At 34.6% G+C, this 20,612-nt stretch overlaps 1 protein-coding gene across 1 annotated transcript in view; it reads left to right on the top strand.

Annotated features, from left to right (window-relative positions):
* Positions 1-20,612, top strand: part of LOC145253575 (WD repeat-containing protein 19-like) — a 144,236-nt gene that overhangs the window by 65,412 nt on the left and 58,212 nt on the right. Inside the window, exons 17-21 of the mRNA XM_080112947.1 lie at positions 779-951; positions 1,486-1,523; positions 8,408-8,505; positions 12,362-12,423; positions 18,653-18,763. Of these exons, the coding sequence (XP_079969073.1) occupies positions 779-951; positions 1,486-1,523; positions 8,408-8,505; positions 12,362-12,423; positions 18,653-18,763 (482 nt within the window). The remainder of the gene's footprint in view (positions 1-778; positions 952-1,485; positions 1,524-8,407; positions 8,506-12,361; positions 12,424-18,652; positions 18,764-20,612) is intronic.

The raw sequence follows: 20,612 nt of genomic DNA, 5'->3' as shown, positions 1-20,612 counted from the left end.
GAACACTCCATAATTTTATTATACCATATTTCTTCAAACTGAAACATAATTATCAAAGTATACTTACGCAGATAGATATGAAAAGTCTTTATTAAAGTTTGTGCCTATTTCCATTCTATGGAGGCCAGGCGCAAACACAGACCCCACAATTTTATTATACCATCCCTATTATAAGTTAAAACATACTTATCAAAGTATTTTTATGTACATCTATATCAAAAACACTTGTAAACGTTTTTTTTTTTAATTTTTAAATTTTTTATTTCCATACTTTGTGGACCAGGTGCGAACGCAGACCCCACAATTTTAATGAACCACCGTTCTGCCAGATCATACATACCCTTTCCTGTGTCCTGGTACTTCTTCTATCATTATATGTAATCAGTTTTTTAAAATAGTCAATCAGACACACACACACACACACATTCAGCTTTATATTATATATATATATATATATATATATATATATATATATATATATATGCCAGATAGGGGCTGCTGGTATGTAATAAAGCATTAGAATCTTGTTTAAATAATTACAGCATATTTTAACACAACTTCCTCACGAGATTCTATAAAAATGGTGAAAATGCAATTTCATAAAAGTAAAAATGGAATTTACTAAAAGTGAAAACAGACTTTTAGAAAATTTGAAATGAAAATTTTTTCCTCTTTTATCTGGAAAGGTGGGTTGTAGAGGAAGTGATATCACTTGAAACATTCTCCTTTTTAATAAACTAGTATGTAAACTAACGTGTCTTTGTATTGTTTTCCCCAGGAAGCAAATGTGAAAAAGTTCATCAGTGTAAAACCCCATTTGGACAAAGGCCAATACTGTTAAATAATGGGGAGGTAACTCTGCTCAATCAAAGTGGACGTTTGGTTACGATGACTTTGTCCACTCATTCAGTGTTCATCAACAACAAATATAATGACCTACCTCATGAAAAGGTAAGACATATTGGTTTTAGTATCAGCTCATCCTAAAATGAAGAATTCTGCTTATTAGTAAAATTGTTTTGCTCATCATTCTGCTTATTTGAATCAAATTAACTAATTCTCTCTGCTCTGTCATTATTTTTATGGAAAGTGCTTCCCTGAATTCCAATCTATGCCAAACTTTCACAAAAAAAAAAACACTTGACGAGCTACAACCACTGTATATGATTTTCTCCATTCTCTATTTTTGCCTAAATCTAAACACAGATTCCATGAACAAAGTTTCTTTCCCAAAACTGCCCACCTTCTTCCAAGTTAAATACAGCATAGTAGCCTTCCAATCCAATGTAAACAAGTTCTTGTTGAGTCGTCCCCATAAATAATAAAATTCTACCCAATTTACACCATTTATCCCTTATCTTCGAGTTGCTATCAGGCCTTGATAAGCTCTGACTCCCAAGTAAAAAAAAAAAAAATGTATTTTTTTTTTTTTGGTCAATAGGTTGATAATTTTTAATTTTTTGTCTCTTTTTTTCTAATTCACAGCTTCAAGATAGTTTGCTATTAAGCATGAAACTAAAAAGGTAAAAGAATTTCATTATGAAATTAAATACATAATTAATGTAAGACATGATTCTTTTTATCTCCTTAAAAAAGATTAATCTGAAAGAAGTTTTAAAATTGGAAAAACGTTTTCTGCCTCAACAGAAAAATGTTCAACAAAATGTTTAACTGGTAAATTATTTTACCGAAAACCATTTATTAATATCAAACTTTAAAAAGGAAGATACTAGAATTTAAACAAAAAATATTTTATTTACACTCAATAAGATGTGCTTTATGCACTAATAAAAATGTAATTGGCATTTTGTTGCACTTTTTAAGATTTTAAATATTTATAAATCTTCTCATTATAAAAAAACGATTATTATATTGATTATAATTTTTTGACAAAAGAAGTAAAATGAATTGCATATGAAACATTAGAAGAAAAATTGTAAGAAAAATCTAAAATCAGTAAATTATCAATAAATTTTGTCATTATAAAAATATGTTTCATAGATTAATTTTAATTTGCAAAAGAATATTTTATTCATAAAATTTTTTACTGGTTTGCTTCAGATGGTTAGATGCAATTGAAATCTTAGCATCAAATGCCATAGATATTTATTTGAAACTTTGATGTGGGTTTTTAACTGGATTGCATGGAGAGCACATGTGAGATGTTTCCTGGTGTTAGTTAGTCCAGACTTTGGGACACTCACAGCATCTTAAACGCCAAAACCAAATGAAGAAGATGATGATAATGTGTAGAAATAGGGTGAAGTTTATTTGTAATATTCAGAACAATTTTATTGAGTCATCTTCATCTGTGATGTAAATAAAAATGGAATGAAAGGGAAGTGTGTTAGTAAATGAATAAATTCATGAGTATAGCAAAAAAAAGGCAGAAGATTAGAAAGTCCATCTTGTTGAATTATTAGGAAAGAGAGAAGAGTTTATATATGAAGGATAGGATGAATGCCCTGTTTATAAAGAATAGAAAAAAGTGCATATATGAGAATATATGTACACACACAGGTGTTGAAGTCAAGCCGTGTCCATATGTGTATATAGATACATGTGTGTATGTGACATTGAGGCAGCAACTGTCATCATGTTGGATTCTTTGGTCTTGTTGTAGTCAAACCTAGGGCCAGATCAAAAGGGAGGAATGCGTCTCAGGAAAGAAGTTTGGGGATTGGTCCGAGCAATGTGGATGAGTTGTTGCAATGATGTCTTGTGGGTAAAAAAGAGGAAGTAAAATCTGAGCAATCTCTTTTATAAACTTCTGCTAGGTGCTCAGCTCGCCTGAGAGATAGTCTCTGGTTGAGCAAGCTACAAAGGAAGTTAAATATTTGCACCAATCAGCACTGACCTTAGAAATTAAGCATAAATTTAAAGCTGTTAACCACAACCTGTCACTGTTGTTTTTATGTGTGGAACCAATGTATATATATATATATATATATATATATAAATTCGTATTCCTGTCTGTTTGTTTGTTTGTTCATAAGTTGATTAATATATACAAAAATCCATTACTTTATCATATTATTCATTCCTATATATACTATGATTATTGAAAAATATAAGATGAAATAGGTGACGTCATTTGCATATTACATTAAGGAAAATCGACTTTATTAAATAGCGGTGTATTAGTTATTTTTATAGTGAGAAAATTATTTAAACTGTTCTATTTAAGTTTATTATTTAAATTTGATTTACATTGATAACATATTACATTTATTTTATTTTTACCAACACCGCTTTTTTTATGAATCGGTTTGAGTTATTTCCCTTGGGCATGAACGTTGTTCTTTTTGTTTTTGTTTTCTTTTTTGACGGATATTAAAAAACTAAAAACTTTCAAGCATTATTTTTGGAATTAGTTTAAATAAAATAATTTCCCGGATTTCGCAGTTAATGTTGTGGTCCAGTGAATTTTTATTTTAAAATAAACAAACAATTCAATTCAACTACCATTCTTTATTTAAAACAAAAAAAAACCCTTTTATTTACGTTTTTTTGACAGTTTTTTTTTTTCTTCACATTTTTTTGACATCGTAACTAATTTTTTTTTTCTTTTCATAAGTCATAACTCATCATTTTTTTGACATCGTAACTAATTTTTTTTTTCTTTTCATAAGTCATAACTCATCATTTTTATAGCATAACTAATTTTTTTTTTCTTTTCATAAGTCATAACTCATCATTTTTTTGACATCGTAACTAATTTTTTTTTTCTTTTCATAAGTCATAACTCATCATTTTTATAGCATAAACATTCAGTTAACACAAATTCTACTTTTGTATTTTTGAAACTGAATTATTTGCAGTTTGTTTTCGTTGCAACAGACCGTAAACACAAATTTTTCTAGACTGAGGTAGCATAAAAGAAATTCGCTTAAACTGGAATATAGTCATAAGAAGGTACTCAATATCCAGAGAATAGCTTCTCTTCATATCCCTTTGTCGAAATATCTGGTGGAGAGTTTGTCACGTACTTCTTTTTTCTGGGAGGGGGGTACATTTTCGTGTTTTCATTCGTTCTTTTATTTTTGAAATTTTTGTTGGGTAACGATAGAGTTGGCATATAATAATGAAAAACTGCTCAATATTCTTATTATAGCAGGTGTGGTGAAACCGAACTTCATGTCGACCATGGCAACGCTGGGTATCCATGCTAGTATATATATATATATATATATATTTACAGATTAAAATTGTCATACAGTTTCAAAGCAAAGAAAAGCTAACACATGTCTCTAAAAGAATAAAAACCTAAAATAAATTAGAATGATAAACAAAAATATCCCATCAGTGACAAAGATACTCGCACTTTGCACGGGACTTTGTTGTACGCTCGGGTACCCGCTTCTGCAGGCACCCTTGCAGTAAATGGATGTTGCAAAAGCCGCATCAAATATGACCTTAACCTTGAAAAATGGTGTGCACCATCCATCCCTAATCAAAGACCATCATCATGTCAGGTTTGGTCATGATCGGTTCAGTGGTGTGGGCTGTAGGAGAATTTGTATATCTATACTCCTATGAATTCGTTTTTCTTTTGTGTGTATTGATATTCATATTAAAAACCCTCTTTTCTATTTATTTAAAAAGTAAATACAAGTTTCTTATATATGGGTTGTGGAAATGCATTCACTAGCAAAAGATCTAGCTAATTTGCATATTCTTTTAAACATTCATTTTAATTAATTACCTATTAGTTTTTTCGGTTTTCTTATGGGATGATCGTCTTTAGTTAACTATTACGTGTAATTATATTCATGCAGATATTCTACTTGATTTATACTTGCATACTATTTGCGTAAAATCTTTACAGTAAACAAAAAATTGTTTCCATATATATTTATGTATACGTATATATTTTTGTTTAATCTATTAGTCTATTTATCTATCAATATATATATATATATATATATATCCATAAAAGTGAATGTGTCTATGTGTCTGTCTGTCTGTCTGTTTGTCTATGTACATTTTCCTTCGCAATAACTCTGTCAATTTTAAGTCTACAGACTAAAAATTTGATATACTGAGTACTGAGATTTGGGAAAATCTATGTGATCTGTTTTCGGCCAGAAATTTGGCTGTTAAGGGGTCAAAGTTTAACAATTTGACCTTTGAGAATTCTACCAAACTCCTCCGACAATTTTGGGTCTAAACACTTGAAATTTTAGATATAGGTTCCTTTGACATGGATCTAACTTAATAACTCGATTTGAGCCCAAAACAATAAATTTTAAGGGGTCATAATAGAGGTCAAATTTAAGACAATTGACCTTTTTTTTTTTTTTTGCTCAGCATACACCTCCAAATACCCTGGCAACGCCGGGCACCCATGCTAGTATATCTATAAAAGTGAACGTGTCTGTATGTGTGTCTGTGCGTGTGTACATTTCCCTACACAATAACTCTGTCCATTTAAAGTCTTCAGACTCGAAATTTGATATACAGGGTATTGAGATTTGGGAAAATCTATGTGATCGGTTTTCAGCCAGAAATTTGGCTGTCAAGGGGTCTTTGACCTTTTAAAACTCTACCAAATTCCTCAGACAATTTTGGGTCTAAACACTTGAAATTTTAGATATAGGTTCCTTTGACATGGATCTAACTTAATAACTCGATGTGAGCCCAAAACAATAAATTTTAAGGGGTCATATTAGGGGTTAAAGTTAAAATAATTGACATTTTTTTTTTTGTTTTTTTTTGTTTTTGCTCAGCATACTCTTCCAAACACCCGGGCAATGCCGGGCTGAAATGCTAGTCTATATATCTATAAAAGTGAACGTGTCTGTCTGTCTGTCTGTGTACATTTCCCTACGCAATATCTCTGTCAATTTTTAGTCTACAGACTCGAAATTTGATGTACAGGGTACTGAGATTTGGAAAAATCTATGTGATCGGTTTTCGGCCAGAAATTTGTCTGGTAAGTGGTCAAAGTTCAACGAATTGACCTTTGAGAACTCTACCAAACTCCTCCGACAATTTTGGGTTTAAACACTTGAAATTTTAGATATAGGTTCCTTGGACATGGATCTAACTTAATAACTTGATTTGAGCCCAAAATAATAAATTTTAAGGGGTCATAATAGGGGTCAAAGTGAAAAAAATTGACTGCTTTTTTTTTTTATTTTTTGCTCAACATACACCTCCAAATACCCAGACAACGCCGGGCACCCATGTTAGTATATCTATAAAAGTGAACGTGTCTGTGTGTCTGTGGTCTGTCTGTGTGTCTGTGTACATTTTCCTACGCAATAACTCTGTCAATTTTCAGTCTACAGACTCGAAATTTGATATACAGGATACTGAGATTTGGGAAAAATCTATATGATCGGTTTTCGGCCAAAAATTTGGCTGTTAAGGGGTCAAAGTTCAACAATTTGAACTTTGAGAACACTACCAAACTCCTCAGACAATTTCGGGTCTAAAAACTTGAAATTTTAGATATAGGTTCCTTGGACATGGTTCTAACTTAATAACTTGATTTGAGCCCAAAACAATAAATGTTAAGGGGTCATAATAGGGGTCAAAGTTTTAAAAAATTGACCCATGCTAGTATATATATATATATATTAAGACCTTGATCTTCGATTTTTATCTTGAAAAATGGTGTGCACCATCCCCAGATGTGGGGACCAACATCGTACCAGGTTTGGTTATAATTATTCCAGCGGTATGGGCTGTAGCAGAATTGTATACACAGACACACACACACACACACACACTAATGCTACTACTTTATATATAGAGAGCACATTATTTTACTCTGAAATTTGATTCCCACAATAATCGATCTGATCTATATAAATAATAATTATTTTTAATATTATTACGTATGTGTGTATGTTTCAATATTGGAAATTATTTCTGACAAATATATCATACAGCTTTGGGCCAAATTATGGAGCACCAGTGAAAAATCGAAACTATGATTCAAACTTATAAACTTAAAGGTTAAAAATCGTGGAGTAAACATTAAAAAATCTATTCTAACAACAATCAATATTTAGTATGTCCCCACCCCTTTGCCTTTATAACAGCTTTTATTCGTTTTTGCATATTATTGGCTAAATTGTTGCAGGTGATGGGATCTATTTTCTGCCACTCTTCATGAAGTTTGGCTTCTAATTCTTTTTTTGATGAACATTATTATAATTATAGTACAGATTTATAATAATTATAGTACAGATTTATAATAATTATAGTACAGATTTATAATAATTATAGTACAGATTTATAATAATTATAGTACAGATTTATAATAATTATAGTACAGATTTATAATAATTATAGTACATATTTATAATAATTATAGTACATATATATAATAATCATAGTACATATTTATAACAATTATAGTACAGATTTATAATAATTATAGTACAGATTTATAATAATTATAGTACAGATTTATAATAATTATAGTACAGATTTATAATAATTATAGTACAGATTTTCTCTTACGCTGAATCTTTGGTACTTATGCAGAGGTCCTGGATATGACCTTAAACTATATCCGATGGTGAGGCCCCAGCTTGTGGGCTTTGGGGAGTGTGGAGCCACCCCTTAATTGCCATTGTTTCCAGGTCCATTCTGACCCAGAGTGGTAGTACCTGTTAGGGTCCCAACTATAGGTTAAATAGAAACTTTTTTGAAAAAAAAATCAAATATTCTATTAAAAACTTTTTCTTTAAAATCACTGCATCGGCATTAAATGACCTAGAAAGGGTTGATATGCCGTAAAACAAAAACAATCAATCAATCAACTTATGCAGAATAAGGACTGTGCTATCATCAGAATTTTCCAGGCAGTTTATGTAAAATGCAGAGAGGTGCCAAAATGCTAAATCAATGAAATTGCAATGGCCACATCATTTAAGAAAACATTTATTTGCTATCATTGCTTTATTATAAAAAATAAAACTGAATATTTATCTTGATTTGAAAAAGTAAAACCATTAAAAATCATAAAAAATTAAAATAAAATGTATTTGCTACTAGTTATTAAAAAATAAATATTTATTCATGAAACTTAATGTTTTATTTTTTTTTCATTTGAATTTTAATTTTTTTTAATGTTTTGCAAAAATTATCCCTTGCATTTTTCTTTGTAACAACAAAACAAATATTACTTTTATTCTTTAATTAATTTTTCAGTGAATTATTTTCATAATAAGAGAAGTAATATATTTTTCATTGAAAAAAATTGGCTAGCATTTAAATGATAAAAAATCATGAAACTAATTTGGCACCTTCTGGCATTTTATGTAAACTGGCCAGAAAATTCTGACAATAACACAGTCCTTATGCTGCATAAGTACCAAATCTTTTGCTATTTTTCAACGTTTTTCTTTTAATATAAAGCCATCCTTTTTCATTTTATTATTTTTTATAGATGGCAGGATTGTTGGAAACTGTGCCAGACACTTAACGTGAGGAAAACCTGGGAGAGTTTAGCTGAATGTGCACTTCAGAATTTGGATATTGATGAAGGTGTCATATATTATTCTGTTACTCTTAAAATGTTAAAAAAAACACATTAGTCGGTGTTTGATGAAACATACTGTTCATGGTATTACGTTGACAAAAAAATTCTTGTGGTTTTTAACTTTTAAATTCAGATGAACATAGCTCAGCTCAAACAAAAATTTATTGATCGAAATAAGCACCATCAGAATCAACAATGAAAAACAAGTGTATTTATCCCAGTAACATAAAAATCTTGCGTTCTGGTGGCGATGAAGTCGCTGAAGGCGTTTTTGATATCACTTAGGTTTTTGAAGCATTTTTCATGTAGAAAATTACCGAAATGCTTTGAGAAGTGGTAGTCGGTAGGTGAGAGATCTGGAGAGTATGGCGGATGAGGCAGAGTTTCGTAGCCACATTCGTTCAACTTCTGCAGGGTTGGTTTAGCAATGTGCATTCAGGCATTGGCATGGAGGAGAATTGGGCCTTTTCTGTTGATAAATGCTGGGTGTTATTGCAGTTTCTGATGCATTTCATCCATTTGTTGATAGTACTTTTCCGCTGTAATGGTTTCACCTGCATTCAAAAAACTGTAATGGATAAGACAAGTCACAAACCACAAAACATTCAGCATATCCTTCTTTTGATGCAACTCTGGCTTCGGGATATATCATGGAGATTCATCGGTGTCTAACCACTGAGCTAAGCATCGCTGATTGTCATAAAGAACCCACTTTTTATCGCCTGTCACAATCTGGCCAAGAAACGGGTCATTCTTGTTGCATAAAAGATGACACTTCATGACAGTGTTTCTTTTGGTTGTTGTCCAATTCATGTTTTTTTGTCTTTCTAATCTCCCTCAAATGGTTGGAACTCATCGTATACATTATGCCTAATTCAGAAGCAAATTCTTGAACAGTTTTCTTTTTTTTTTTTTTTTTTCAAGGTGGTCACCACTTATCAAGGCCTGGAAGCCACTCGGGGACAAGGGTTATTGTGTGTACAGTGTTGAGATTTGATAATATGTCTTACTTGGGGGGGGGTTCATCAGGAATTTGCTTATGTTGGACTTGAAGACATCCAAGTTGTAGTCAGGTGGGAAACAGGCAGACGGAACAGAGTTCCACAGGCGTGCACTTCTAAGAAAGAAGCTTTGTTCATGGAATCTATGTTTTGGTTTTGGCACAGATAAAGAGTGGGGAAAATTTTTGACAGTGGTTTCAGCTAGATGGGTGTTTTTCGTGAAAGATCGGCAAGGGGGGACCAAGGATTGGAGCTCAGAGGAGCACCTGCCATGGAAGTATCAATAAAACAAAGACAGGTTCACAACGTTTCTCCTGTGGGAGAGAGGCTACAGAGAAGAGAAAAGAAAGGGCATCCCCTACTAAGCCACGAAGCCTATTTTGTACTTTGTCAAGGCAGGATAGAGCATTTTTAGCAGCTCCTGCCCAGATGTGGCAACAGTACTCCATCCTTGGACGTACTTGGCTTTTATATAGATAGAGAATTGCATCAGGAGCAGTAGAAAGATCCTACTATTTTTCCAATGACCTTGGCAATAGACTTGATGTATGTGTTCCATTTCAGGTCAGGAGTAAAAGTCAAGCCCAGAAGCTTATCAAAGCATTGAACTTCCCCTAGATGAGAGCCATCCATTTCAATTGATGCCAGAGGGGGATCAGAGCATTGATGATGTAAAGATAGGAGCTTGGTTTTAGATGCATTAAAAGTAACCAACCACCTCTTCCCCCCACTGTACCACGCGCTCAAGATCTGAGGATTGAGAATCAGAGAGAACTTTGTCATTTACGGCCTTTGATGTGTTGCCATAGATGGTCGTGTCATCAGCATAGATGTCAATGAATGATTTAAGTATGTGTTTTGGAAGATCATTGACATAGATCCAGAAGAGAGTTGGGCCTAGGATAGACCCCTGAGGGACTCCAGCGTTAATACTGAGGGCCTCTGATTTCTGCCCATCAACCACTACTCATAAGCCTATCAGAGAGAAATGATTTAATGATCGAGAAAATATTTCCAGTTATACCATAGGTGGAAATCTTGTGAAGTAGGCCCTTATGCCATACTTTATCGAAAGCTTTTGATATGTCAAGAGCAATTGCCCTAGAGAGGAAGCCTTTGTCAAGAGATTCACTAATATTATGAGATATAACCATTAGCACATCTGCTGTAGATCTAGCAAAATGGAAACCATATTGTATGTCACTAAGAAGGTTATTTCTGCTGAGGTGATTGACTACTTCTCTATTTAATATTGGTTCCAGCAGTTTACTCATGACAGGAGACTTATTGGTCTGTACTAAGAGGGTGATGACCTATCACCTGAATTCTTAAATACAGAGCATACTGATGAGGTTTTCCAGGGTATAAGGAAGCACTTCTCTTTAAGGCAACGCTTAAACAGTTTTGTAAGTATTGGGGCAAGTTCTGGTTGAAGCTTTTTCAGCACTAGACTATAATTGAAATGCCGTCAGGGCCAGTTGCTTTACTGGAATCAAGGTTCTTGATTAGCTTGGCGACCTCACGCACAGATATTTGTATGTTGCAGAGTGTGTTGTCCATTATAGGAGGAAATACGGGGAGTTGATGGCCTTCGTCGCATAGGGTAGAATAAACTGCAAAGTTCTTGGCAAATAGTTTGGCCTTGTCTGATGCTGACGAGATGACCTCGGGTCCATTGATGATGGTTGGGATAGAACGCAAGCTTCTGTTCAAGATCCTGTTTGCGATTTGCTAAAACTGGTGAGAACCAAGCCACTGCTCAACTACATTGGATTTAACGGTCTGAGCATATAGCTTTCTTGCATTTTTTATTACTCTTTTGCAGTGGTTGCTGGCAGTCCTGAAGGCAGCTTTAGCCTCAGTACATCTATTACGTTGGTAGCTATGGAAAAAGTGATTTCTGGGGGGAACCATGGCTGGCTGTTAGGTTTTTGTTGAAATTTTTGGGATGATATGAATCGGTCTATGCCTACAATTAGCCATTCGGTCAGGTCTGATACTATGGAGGACACATCTTTTTTAAACATGGAATGCAGTGGTAGATCGAATATAAGTGTACGGAAGCTATCCCAGTCAATTCTTAATTGGTTGTCATCAACATCCAATGGCTGACCACTATGCTCATCATCTTTGAGAATTTTGTTGTGCATTCAGTAGTGGTTCCCGGACCAAATTCTTTGTTGATATCGCGAACTGTTTCAGTAGCTTAAATTGAAATAAGAAAATTGTGTGAATTTGCTTTTTTTCCATCTTGTATTCAACGTTCTGAAAAGACACTATTGTTTTAAAACGATTGCTATTTAAATGATTAATTTAATTGATTTACTTTGAAATTATTGTAATTTTAACAATTAGATAAAGCAAAATGCTCTTTAAAATGATATATAAAGTAAAGGTATTTTAACGAAAACTTATTTGAAAATACATCATTTGAAATCTAAATGAAAAATTCCACAAGAACTTTCTTGTCAATCTAATAGATTCATAGTGAAATGCAACTTTCTAAATATAAAAGAAATATACTGTCTAAAAAGGGATAACATTATTTGGTTTATTACTTATATGATAAACTGATTTTCTATGTTATTCCACAAATACATCACAAATTATTTTACAATTAAATTGCATTGTATATTATTTTATTATAGAAAAGGCTTGGAAATTTTTTACTGTTGAATTGGAAATGATTTTACTATTGAATAACATTGGAAATTATTTTACAATCGAATTACATTGGAAATTATTTCTTTATTGAATGAAATTGGAAATTATTTTACTACTAATTTTTTGTTTTTACATGTTTGTTCCTTACTTGCTTAATTTATTTATTTTAATTTAATTTTGGTTATTTGCTTATCAGCTGTTGAGATTTACCGTCACATCAAAGCTCCTGCAATGGTGATGGATCTTCTGGAAGTGCAGGTATGTTGAGTGATTTTTTTTTATTAAAGAATAAATGCTGACCTCGTAGAGAATTTGCTAATCAATGAAATTAACAAAGTATTAGTACTTCTTATTTGTCTGAGACACAGATGTCTTCAAGACAGGAGAATAATTCAAAGACAGATGTCTTCAAAACCACTAATATTGAACTTTCCAACCACAAGACAGAAGCATAGTTCAAAGACTGGCTACAGGAATGGTGCAGGGTTTATCAGACCTGCCAATTCAAAAAGCTTAACCTTTTCTCACTTGAGCATTGACAATTACATGGTGATCTAATATTGACCTATTATCCCCTCAATGGGTATTACAATAGACCTTTCATTCACTTCTGCTCTAGAAAGAGGTCTATATGGACACTATATGAAACTTTTTCACCACCGATTTCGATTCAACCAAAGAAGGGCTGCTTTCTCAATCAGAATTGCTGTCCTTGGAATAAACTTTCAAGTGAAAGATTAAATGCAACAACAATTTAAGGTAAATTTAGACCGTGTTCCTCTCTTTGTAAATTTTTTATCCCCCTTTCCTTACATGGCATTGAAGCACAATTATTTTATTTTTTTCCAAATAAATTGAATAGTGACTGCAAGTGAGCAATGTCAATTTTATGTACTTGTGATCCTTACCACAGACTGATTGTGATTAGGTAATCGATGAAACAACACCATTTCTATGCCCATTATTGACTACCAACATTCATGAACAACTAAATATAAATAGACAAACCTCGCCTCAAAAAGGGGAAAATTATTAGAGATCTGTGAACATTATTAAGCTGTATGAAAATCCTGGTTAACTGGTGTGAAGTGTGATCTGGAAAGGATCTTCAGATCAAAAATGTATGGAATCATCTATAATATAAATCTCACCTGTCTGTTTAAATGTATCCACTGAACAAAGCGGGGGAGGGCAGAGCGGTAGCTCTAGATATATCTAAGGCTTTTGACAGGGTATGGCATGAAGGTCTCCTCAGGAAAATTAGATCATACGGTATCACTGGTAGAATACTTAACATAATTAAATCCTTCTTAGATAAGAGAAAAATCCAGATTGTCCTCGACGGTCGTACATCTAAACAATATGATATAAATGCGAGAGTGCCCCAGGGGTCTATCCTTGGACCTCTACTGTTTCTGATATTCATAAATGACCTCCCCGACAAAATTTCCTCTGAGATGGGTATATATGCTGATGACACCACACTCTATAACAGGCACGACAGGAAAACAAATGAACATATACCTAAAGAAATGGCAGAAACACTAGAGGAGTAGTGGAATGGGGACAAAAATGGATGGTCACGTTCAATGCCGCCAAGACTAAACTAGTTTCATTCAATAATTACAAGAAACCTTCTCTACTACCTATAGCAATGGCCAATGACTCTTTATCTGAGAGTACGTCTTTCAAGCTCCTTGGCCTAACGTTCACAGGAAACATGAGTTGGAACAATTACATCGAGGGCATTGCCAGGGCCGCTGCAAGGGAAGTGGGCTCTCTCTACCGTGCTAGAAAACTACTAACACCCGAAAGTATCCTGTACCTCTATAAGGCAACCATTCGCCCATGTATGGCATATTGCTGTCATATTTGGGCTGGTGCATCTGCTACTAGTCTCTCGCTTCTTGACAAGGTTCAAAAGAGAGTCGCAAATCTGATAGGCCCTGAACTGGCATCTAAGCTTCAGCTTCTGTCCCATCAACGAAACGTTGCATCCCTCTGCCTGTTCTACAAGTATTTTAGTGGTGAATGCTCTGACGAACTGCAATCACTTGTGCCCCCATGACGTGAACACCCTCGACAGATCCGACAGGCTGCAAAATCCCACCCCCACACGTGTAGAGATCCCTAGATGTAAAAGATCTTTCTACTCCAGTAGTTTCTTACCCAGAACCGCTAGACTTTGGAATTCCATTCCAGGTCCCTGCTTCCCCAACTGTACTGACGTGCAGAAGTTCAAGTGCAACGTGAACCAACATCTTGCTGCCCAAATCCCTACATAGTACCCCAGTAGTTGTTGCCCCTAATAGTAGACCCCTACACCAAAGTGGCAATGTGCCTTGTTTGTGGTGAAAATGTAATAAAATAAAAAAAAAAATAATAATAATAATTAAACAACAACAACAGTTTACAGATTTTTTCTTTTTTTCTTTTTTTTTTTACAAGGTAGTCACCACTTATCAAGGCCCGGAAGCCACTCGGGGATAAGGGTTATTGTGTGTACAGTACATTAGTGTTGGAGATTTGATAAAGTGTCTTACCTAAGGAGGCCGTTCATCAGGAATTTGTTCACATTGGACTTGAAGATATCCAGGTTGTAGTCAGGTGGGAAACAGGCAACCGGAACAGAGTTTCACAGGTGTGCACTTCTAAGAAAGAAGCTTTGTTCATGGAATCTACGTTTTGATTTTGGCACAGATAAGGAGTGGGGAAAATTTTTGACAGTGGTTTCAGCTAGGCGGGTGTTTATCCTGAAAGATTGGCGAGGGTGGACCAGAGATTGGAGTTCTCCTCAGATAAGCCTACTAAAAAGGCACAGCTTAATATCTTTACCAAACAGTACAGATAACTTTCGTAGGTCGGCTAGGTACACGTCAACCGTTTCCTTGGGGTGAAGTCGCCGGCTTGTGAACTGTTGCCATGCAAAAACGGATCCGTACCAAACGCTGTACCAAACACTTTGCTTGATTTCATCCCAGTCTGATTCATCCCCAAGTTGCTGGTAGAGTGCATAGGCCCCTCTGGTTAACCTCAGAGGGATGACTGTGGCTGGTTCTTTAATTTTGCACAGTTTACAGATTTTCTCAGCCTTCTAAACCCATTCAACGATAGACGATCCAGTGGTAGATCTGTCAAACTCAGGTATCAAGCGAAAGTCAAATCTGTCCATTTATTTTTTTCTGCTTTTTGAGTCACTGCACACTAATGGCCGAAGTAGCTTATAATTAAATAACCCACGTGTTATTTCTTCTGCTCTTCACATCATCAATTTCTTGGTTAAGTTTGACACTGTTGTCCAAACTTCCAACTTCCAAACTTCTGTATACGTAACGCACCTTCTCTCAACTGCAAAAGCACTTCTGCTGATCGAACGTACTTCTTCAAAATCCAACTTCAAAATGAACATACTCTCTGAAAAATCAACCCTCTTTTATCTCCAACCAGGAGCATCTCATCTGCATATCAGGTGGTAACATTGCAGGCATATAAAGTGATAAGGCAGCCATTTTTGTTTCTTTCTTCTTCATTCATTTCGTTCCACGACCGACCCGTTGAATTATGCACATGTGCTAGTTAGGTAAGTCACACGTTTCCCTACAGAATGTATATATGTTTGTACGTCTGCCTAAAACTTTCGACAGAGGCGACAGATTTTCACAAGATCAGTATCGTTTTGAAGCTCGACCCTTTCGATGACAAATATCTAAAAATTGGCTAAAAAAACATTAATTCTTGCACCCTCAACTGGGCACTGGGAGGGTTGATATTTTTGCTGACATTTTTTGCAAGTCATTCAACCCTCACGTTCACGATGTCGCTTAAAAGGTGTTATTTTGACCGTCTGTGACGTCACAACCACGGTATTATTTATTTTGTGTTCACAATTTTACTTTTTTTTTTGCTCAACACTCACCTCCAAACGCCCGGGCAATGCTGGCACTTAGGCTAGTCTGATTCTAAATGAAAAAATGGTTCAACATCACTATGCATGGATGCAATGAATGTCCTATGCCCAAGTTGGGAAAACATAATTTATAATACAGCTGAGGCATTGGAAAGAGTTGGCTTAATTCACTTGGGTCTATAATCATATTAGAAGAAATATTTGTGTCAATTTATATTGTTCCTCTGCAGACTGAGATCAGCTGTGTTAGTTGTAATAAAAAATTGCTAACATCTCTTCACATTATTTATCACTCTAATCGACAATATGATCTTGGAAGATGAATGATTTTTTTTTTCAGCCATTCATCATCTAACAAGTTTCAGTATTAAAAGTGAAATGAGAGGATGAGAGAGTCAATTACTTTTAAGTCCATTGCTTAATTATATCCTCATTAGATTAGAAGTATAATTGGTACATTTTTTGTACTGTCTAGAATGATGCCCATTACTCTCTTTCTTTCTCTGTTTTATGACTGATATTGTGTTCAACTAAATATTATTGACTTCCTTTCTAACGATTTTTAGCTTTTACAAGAAAGGTTAAACTTTTAACCTCTTGTGATCCCCTGTCAAATGTTTCCTGTTTTCATGCATAATGCCAGAACTATGTAAGCAAATATATTTTAGATAATACTTATATTAACAAACGTGTCCACCACTATTTAACAAAATTATTTTCTAGAATTGTAAAAAAAATGTGACTTTTATTCCCCACAATAAGAAGAATTGTGTCAAAATACATATGTATTTTGAGGTGTCATATTAATATTTGTATTTTGTACATGTTCTTAAATGTCTTACTTGCAATATGTATACATTAATGTTGTTTAATATTTGGTTTTGTCTCTCTTTGAATCATTGTCGAACAAATCTTATCAATCCTTTTTTTGGGGATGCGCATTATAGGTCCACTACTGTTACTACCTCTCAAAAAAGAGGAAATAAGTTTAACAGTAGAACAAAAGTATAGAAAGTTGTTTGCCAAAAGCACACAAAAGAAAATTAAAATAGAATTGTTAATCAAGGTGTGATGGTGATTTTGACAAAGGAAGTTAATATGTCTAGAGTTTGTTTATGATCAGTTTTAAGAGTGGCAATGAGTTTTGTAATAGTTTATGACAGTTAGGGACAGTTTATGGGCAGTCTTGAGTTTGCAATAGTTGAGGACAGTGTCCAGTTTCGGACAATTGGTGGCTCAAAGGTCCCCTAAGATAAATTGGATGGATTAGAGTTGAATGCAGATTGTGGCTTGGAACAGATTGATGTGAGCTGATGGCAACTGATGAACACAATCTTGACAATATACATAAATGTGGACCTTGGCGTGTCGAGCGACAATGGTGTCATACACACACACACTCGGAGTGCAACTGATATTTGTAGAATCTGTTGAAGTTTGTGTTTTTTTTTATGTTTTTTAAATTTTGGTTTTTGTGTTTTGTTTCACTTTTATACTTGTGAACCACTGAGCAGCTGCCAATGTGAGAGATGACGACATGGCCAGACTAGAAGAAAAAATTCACAGAAAATAGCTTGAGTTAATTTTCTTTATTGTGGACTATTATGCTCATCTTTCTTAGTTGTTGTTTCATGACATTTCAGCCAGAGGAATAGTTGGTCGAAACGTTGTGAAACAACTAATAAAGATGAGAATAATAGTCTGCAATAAATAACTTCATAAATAATACTCATCTCAATAATGAATTATAATTAAATAATATAAATAGCTTGGGGTCGGCATTTTAATGTCGAGCTGGAGAGAGTGGAACAGAAATTTTTCAGTTCTTTTTTTTTGGGGGGGGGGGGATGAGCAATATAACTTCACTTCTGTCCTTACCTCTCTTTTGTGAGAAAGTAATATTGTACTGTCCTGCCTTGCATCAGATAATGATTTTGGTGCTACCAAAAAGTTAGTTTTAGCATAATTAAACATTAATCACTTAAAAATGATCTTCTTTATAAAAATAAAACTACTTTGATCGTGATGTTTTCACTGTGATATTTTTTTTGTCACAGGTATGTGCATCATGAAACAAAAATATCACATTCCAAAAATCACGATCTGAGTAGTTTTATTTTTATGAAGAAGATCGCTTTTAAGCGATTAATGGGAATTCATAGGCATTGCAACAAAAATCTTGCAAGTTGGATTATTGCTTAGTTATCTCTCTTGTTTCTTGAGATTATTTTCAAAATAGTGATGCGAGACGGTCATTCCTCTCTCTCTCAAAAATTTGATTTTCTTTGTTAAAAAAAAAGCTACTTGCTAAAGTTAACTGATTTTTAGCACATGATATTTTTGTTCCATAAATCATACAGATTTTTATTTTTGTTTTTTAATACAGAGAAAATTCTGGACAAGAACAAAAAAAGTTGTTAATAAAATGAAAATAACACAAATGTTAAATGTGATGTTCAATTTGCTTTCAATGCATCTAGACCTCTAACATACTGTGATTTCTAAATATATGGTGTACTGCCTCTTTAAATCTGAAGATCCTCATATTTATATTAATATTAATATTTTGCCATATTGCAGAATATGGAGGAATGGAATTTGGTAGTTGGCTATATTGCAATGTTTCTAAAAGACTTCAATCTGTCCCAGGAGTCATTTCTGAATTCATCAAAACCAAAAGAGGCCCTTGAGGTAAGATAATTTAATTTTTGTCATAAAATATATTAATAAGATTTAATGGATGTTGTATATCTACCTTTGTAGTTTGTTTTGTGCCTCTTAGCATCAGGCCTTTATTTCCAGGTGACCCAGTTTATATTGATTAAATACCAGCTTGGAATCCAGTTGTCAGCTGCAAGAATGTCTGTGATCATTAGGAGATGAAATAAAACAATGGTCATTGGCTGAAAGTTTGGTACTTGTACAGTTTAATCAAGACATTAAAAAAATGAAGTAGGAGATTAAAAAAAGTCGCATGATCTCATTGACATGAAATGAAGACACGAAGTATGCCGATATATAATTACAACAAAAGTAAATTTATTTACATCATAATACAAGTATTAAAGTGAAGGTGGCTATATCGCTCCCTTGTGGCAAAGGATGTGTAGGGGACTAGCTATATATAAATAGCCCAATCCCGTTACAAGAGGATAATGAAACGAATGAGGAATTGAAGGAGACCAAGACTCAATTACTGGAGAAGGTAAGCGTCGTTTATTTGCTGTGAAAGAAATGAACGTTTTAGTTACAATATGTCCGCGCGTATGTGGCCAATGTTCGTTGCAGGACTGGTGTTGTTGCAAGAAAGGAAATGTATTTTCATCTCAAGTTCGGGTCACTATTGTTTGTTCGCGCGTGGGAAGAGAAATAATTGTTGTAGGAAAATTGAGAATAGTAGTCCAGCGTGTGTATGCATTGATAAGGAATTAACTTCTGTGGGGGTAGTATAATTAAACAAAGCGTACTTATCTTTTCAGACGACGGGGGTGGTAAGTGGCGACCAGTCGCGCTACTTCGGTGATATGTGTCAGGCTTTTTAACTGGAGAGCGACGACTACATTTATCAACCTAGCGGCGCGGCGTTTTTGCCTCCTGTGTTTTTCTTCTTTTTCTTTTTTGGTTTGTGTAAGATAGGCATTGTTAGAATTGAAGGCGTCTCGGCTTATAACGTGAGAGCGGAGTTGGCTTCAGTTCACTGGTGCCTTATTTCTTCTTCTTCTTCTTCATCTTCTTCTTCTTCATCTCTTTAGGTCGGGTGGAAGAATGTCTGTGCGTTCACTGACGCAGCTGGGCGAATCTCCTTTTCTTTTCTTTTTCTTCTTCATTTCTTTAGGTCGGGTGGAAGACTGTCCGTGCGTTCACTGACGCAGCTAGGAGAATCTCTCCTCTCTTTTCTTTCTGGTCCCCTCCTTTTATAGTTGTAAACCGGCTTCCAGCGGCTGTGATAATTTAGGCCTTTATTTTCGGCGGGGAGCTCTGCCATTGGTTCATAATTCTTTTTATGGTTTCTTATTTTTCTTTTTCCAAACGGAAGCGATGCGTGGAGCCATGTGCAAACGAAGATTTTTTATTTTGTCTTTTATGCTGGAGACGTTAGCATCCGGTTGGCATGTTCCCACACACATCGCCACCCGAAATAGCGGAGCTATTCCGAGAGTGCCCGTGAGGATTTTAGTGGATTGGTTGGTTGGTTGGTTCGTTGGTGGGTTGGTTCGTTGGTTTGGTTTGTTTGTTGGTTGGTTCGTTGGTGGGTTGGTTCGTTGGTTTGGTTTGTTTGTTGGTTGGTTCGTTGGTTTGTTCGTTGGTTGGTGGGTTGGTTCGTTGGTTGCTTCGTTGGTTTGTTCGTTAGTTGGTGGGTTGGTTTGTTGGTTTGTTCGTTGGTTGGTTGGTTCGTTGGTTTGTTTGTTGGTTCGTTGGGTGGTTAGTTCGTTGGTTGGTTGGTTCGTTCGTTGGTTTGTTCGTTGGTTGGTGGGTTGGTTCGTTGGTTGGTTCGCCATTTATGGCTCAGAGGTTTTTTTTTTTTTCTTTTTTTTTTTTT

The sequence above is a fragment of the Euprymna scolopes genome, chromosome 3, assembly GCF_053919585.1.
Source record: "Euprymna scolopes isolate OS-2025 chromosome 3, ASM5391958v1, whole genome shotgun sequence".
Taxonomy (NCBI): domain Eukaryota; kingdom Metazoa; phylum Mollusca; class Cephalopoda; order Sepiida; family Sepiolidae; genus Euprymna; species Euprymna scolopes.
This window is presented reverse-complemented; position numbering and strand designations above follow the sequence as displayed.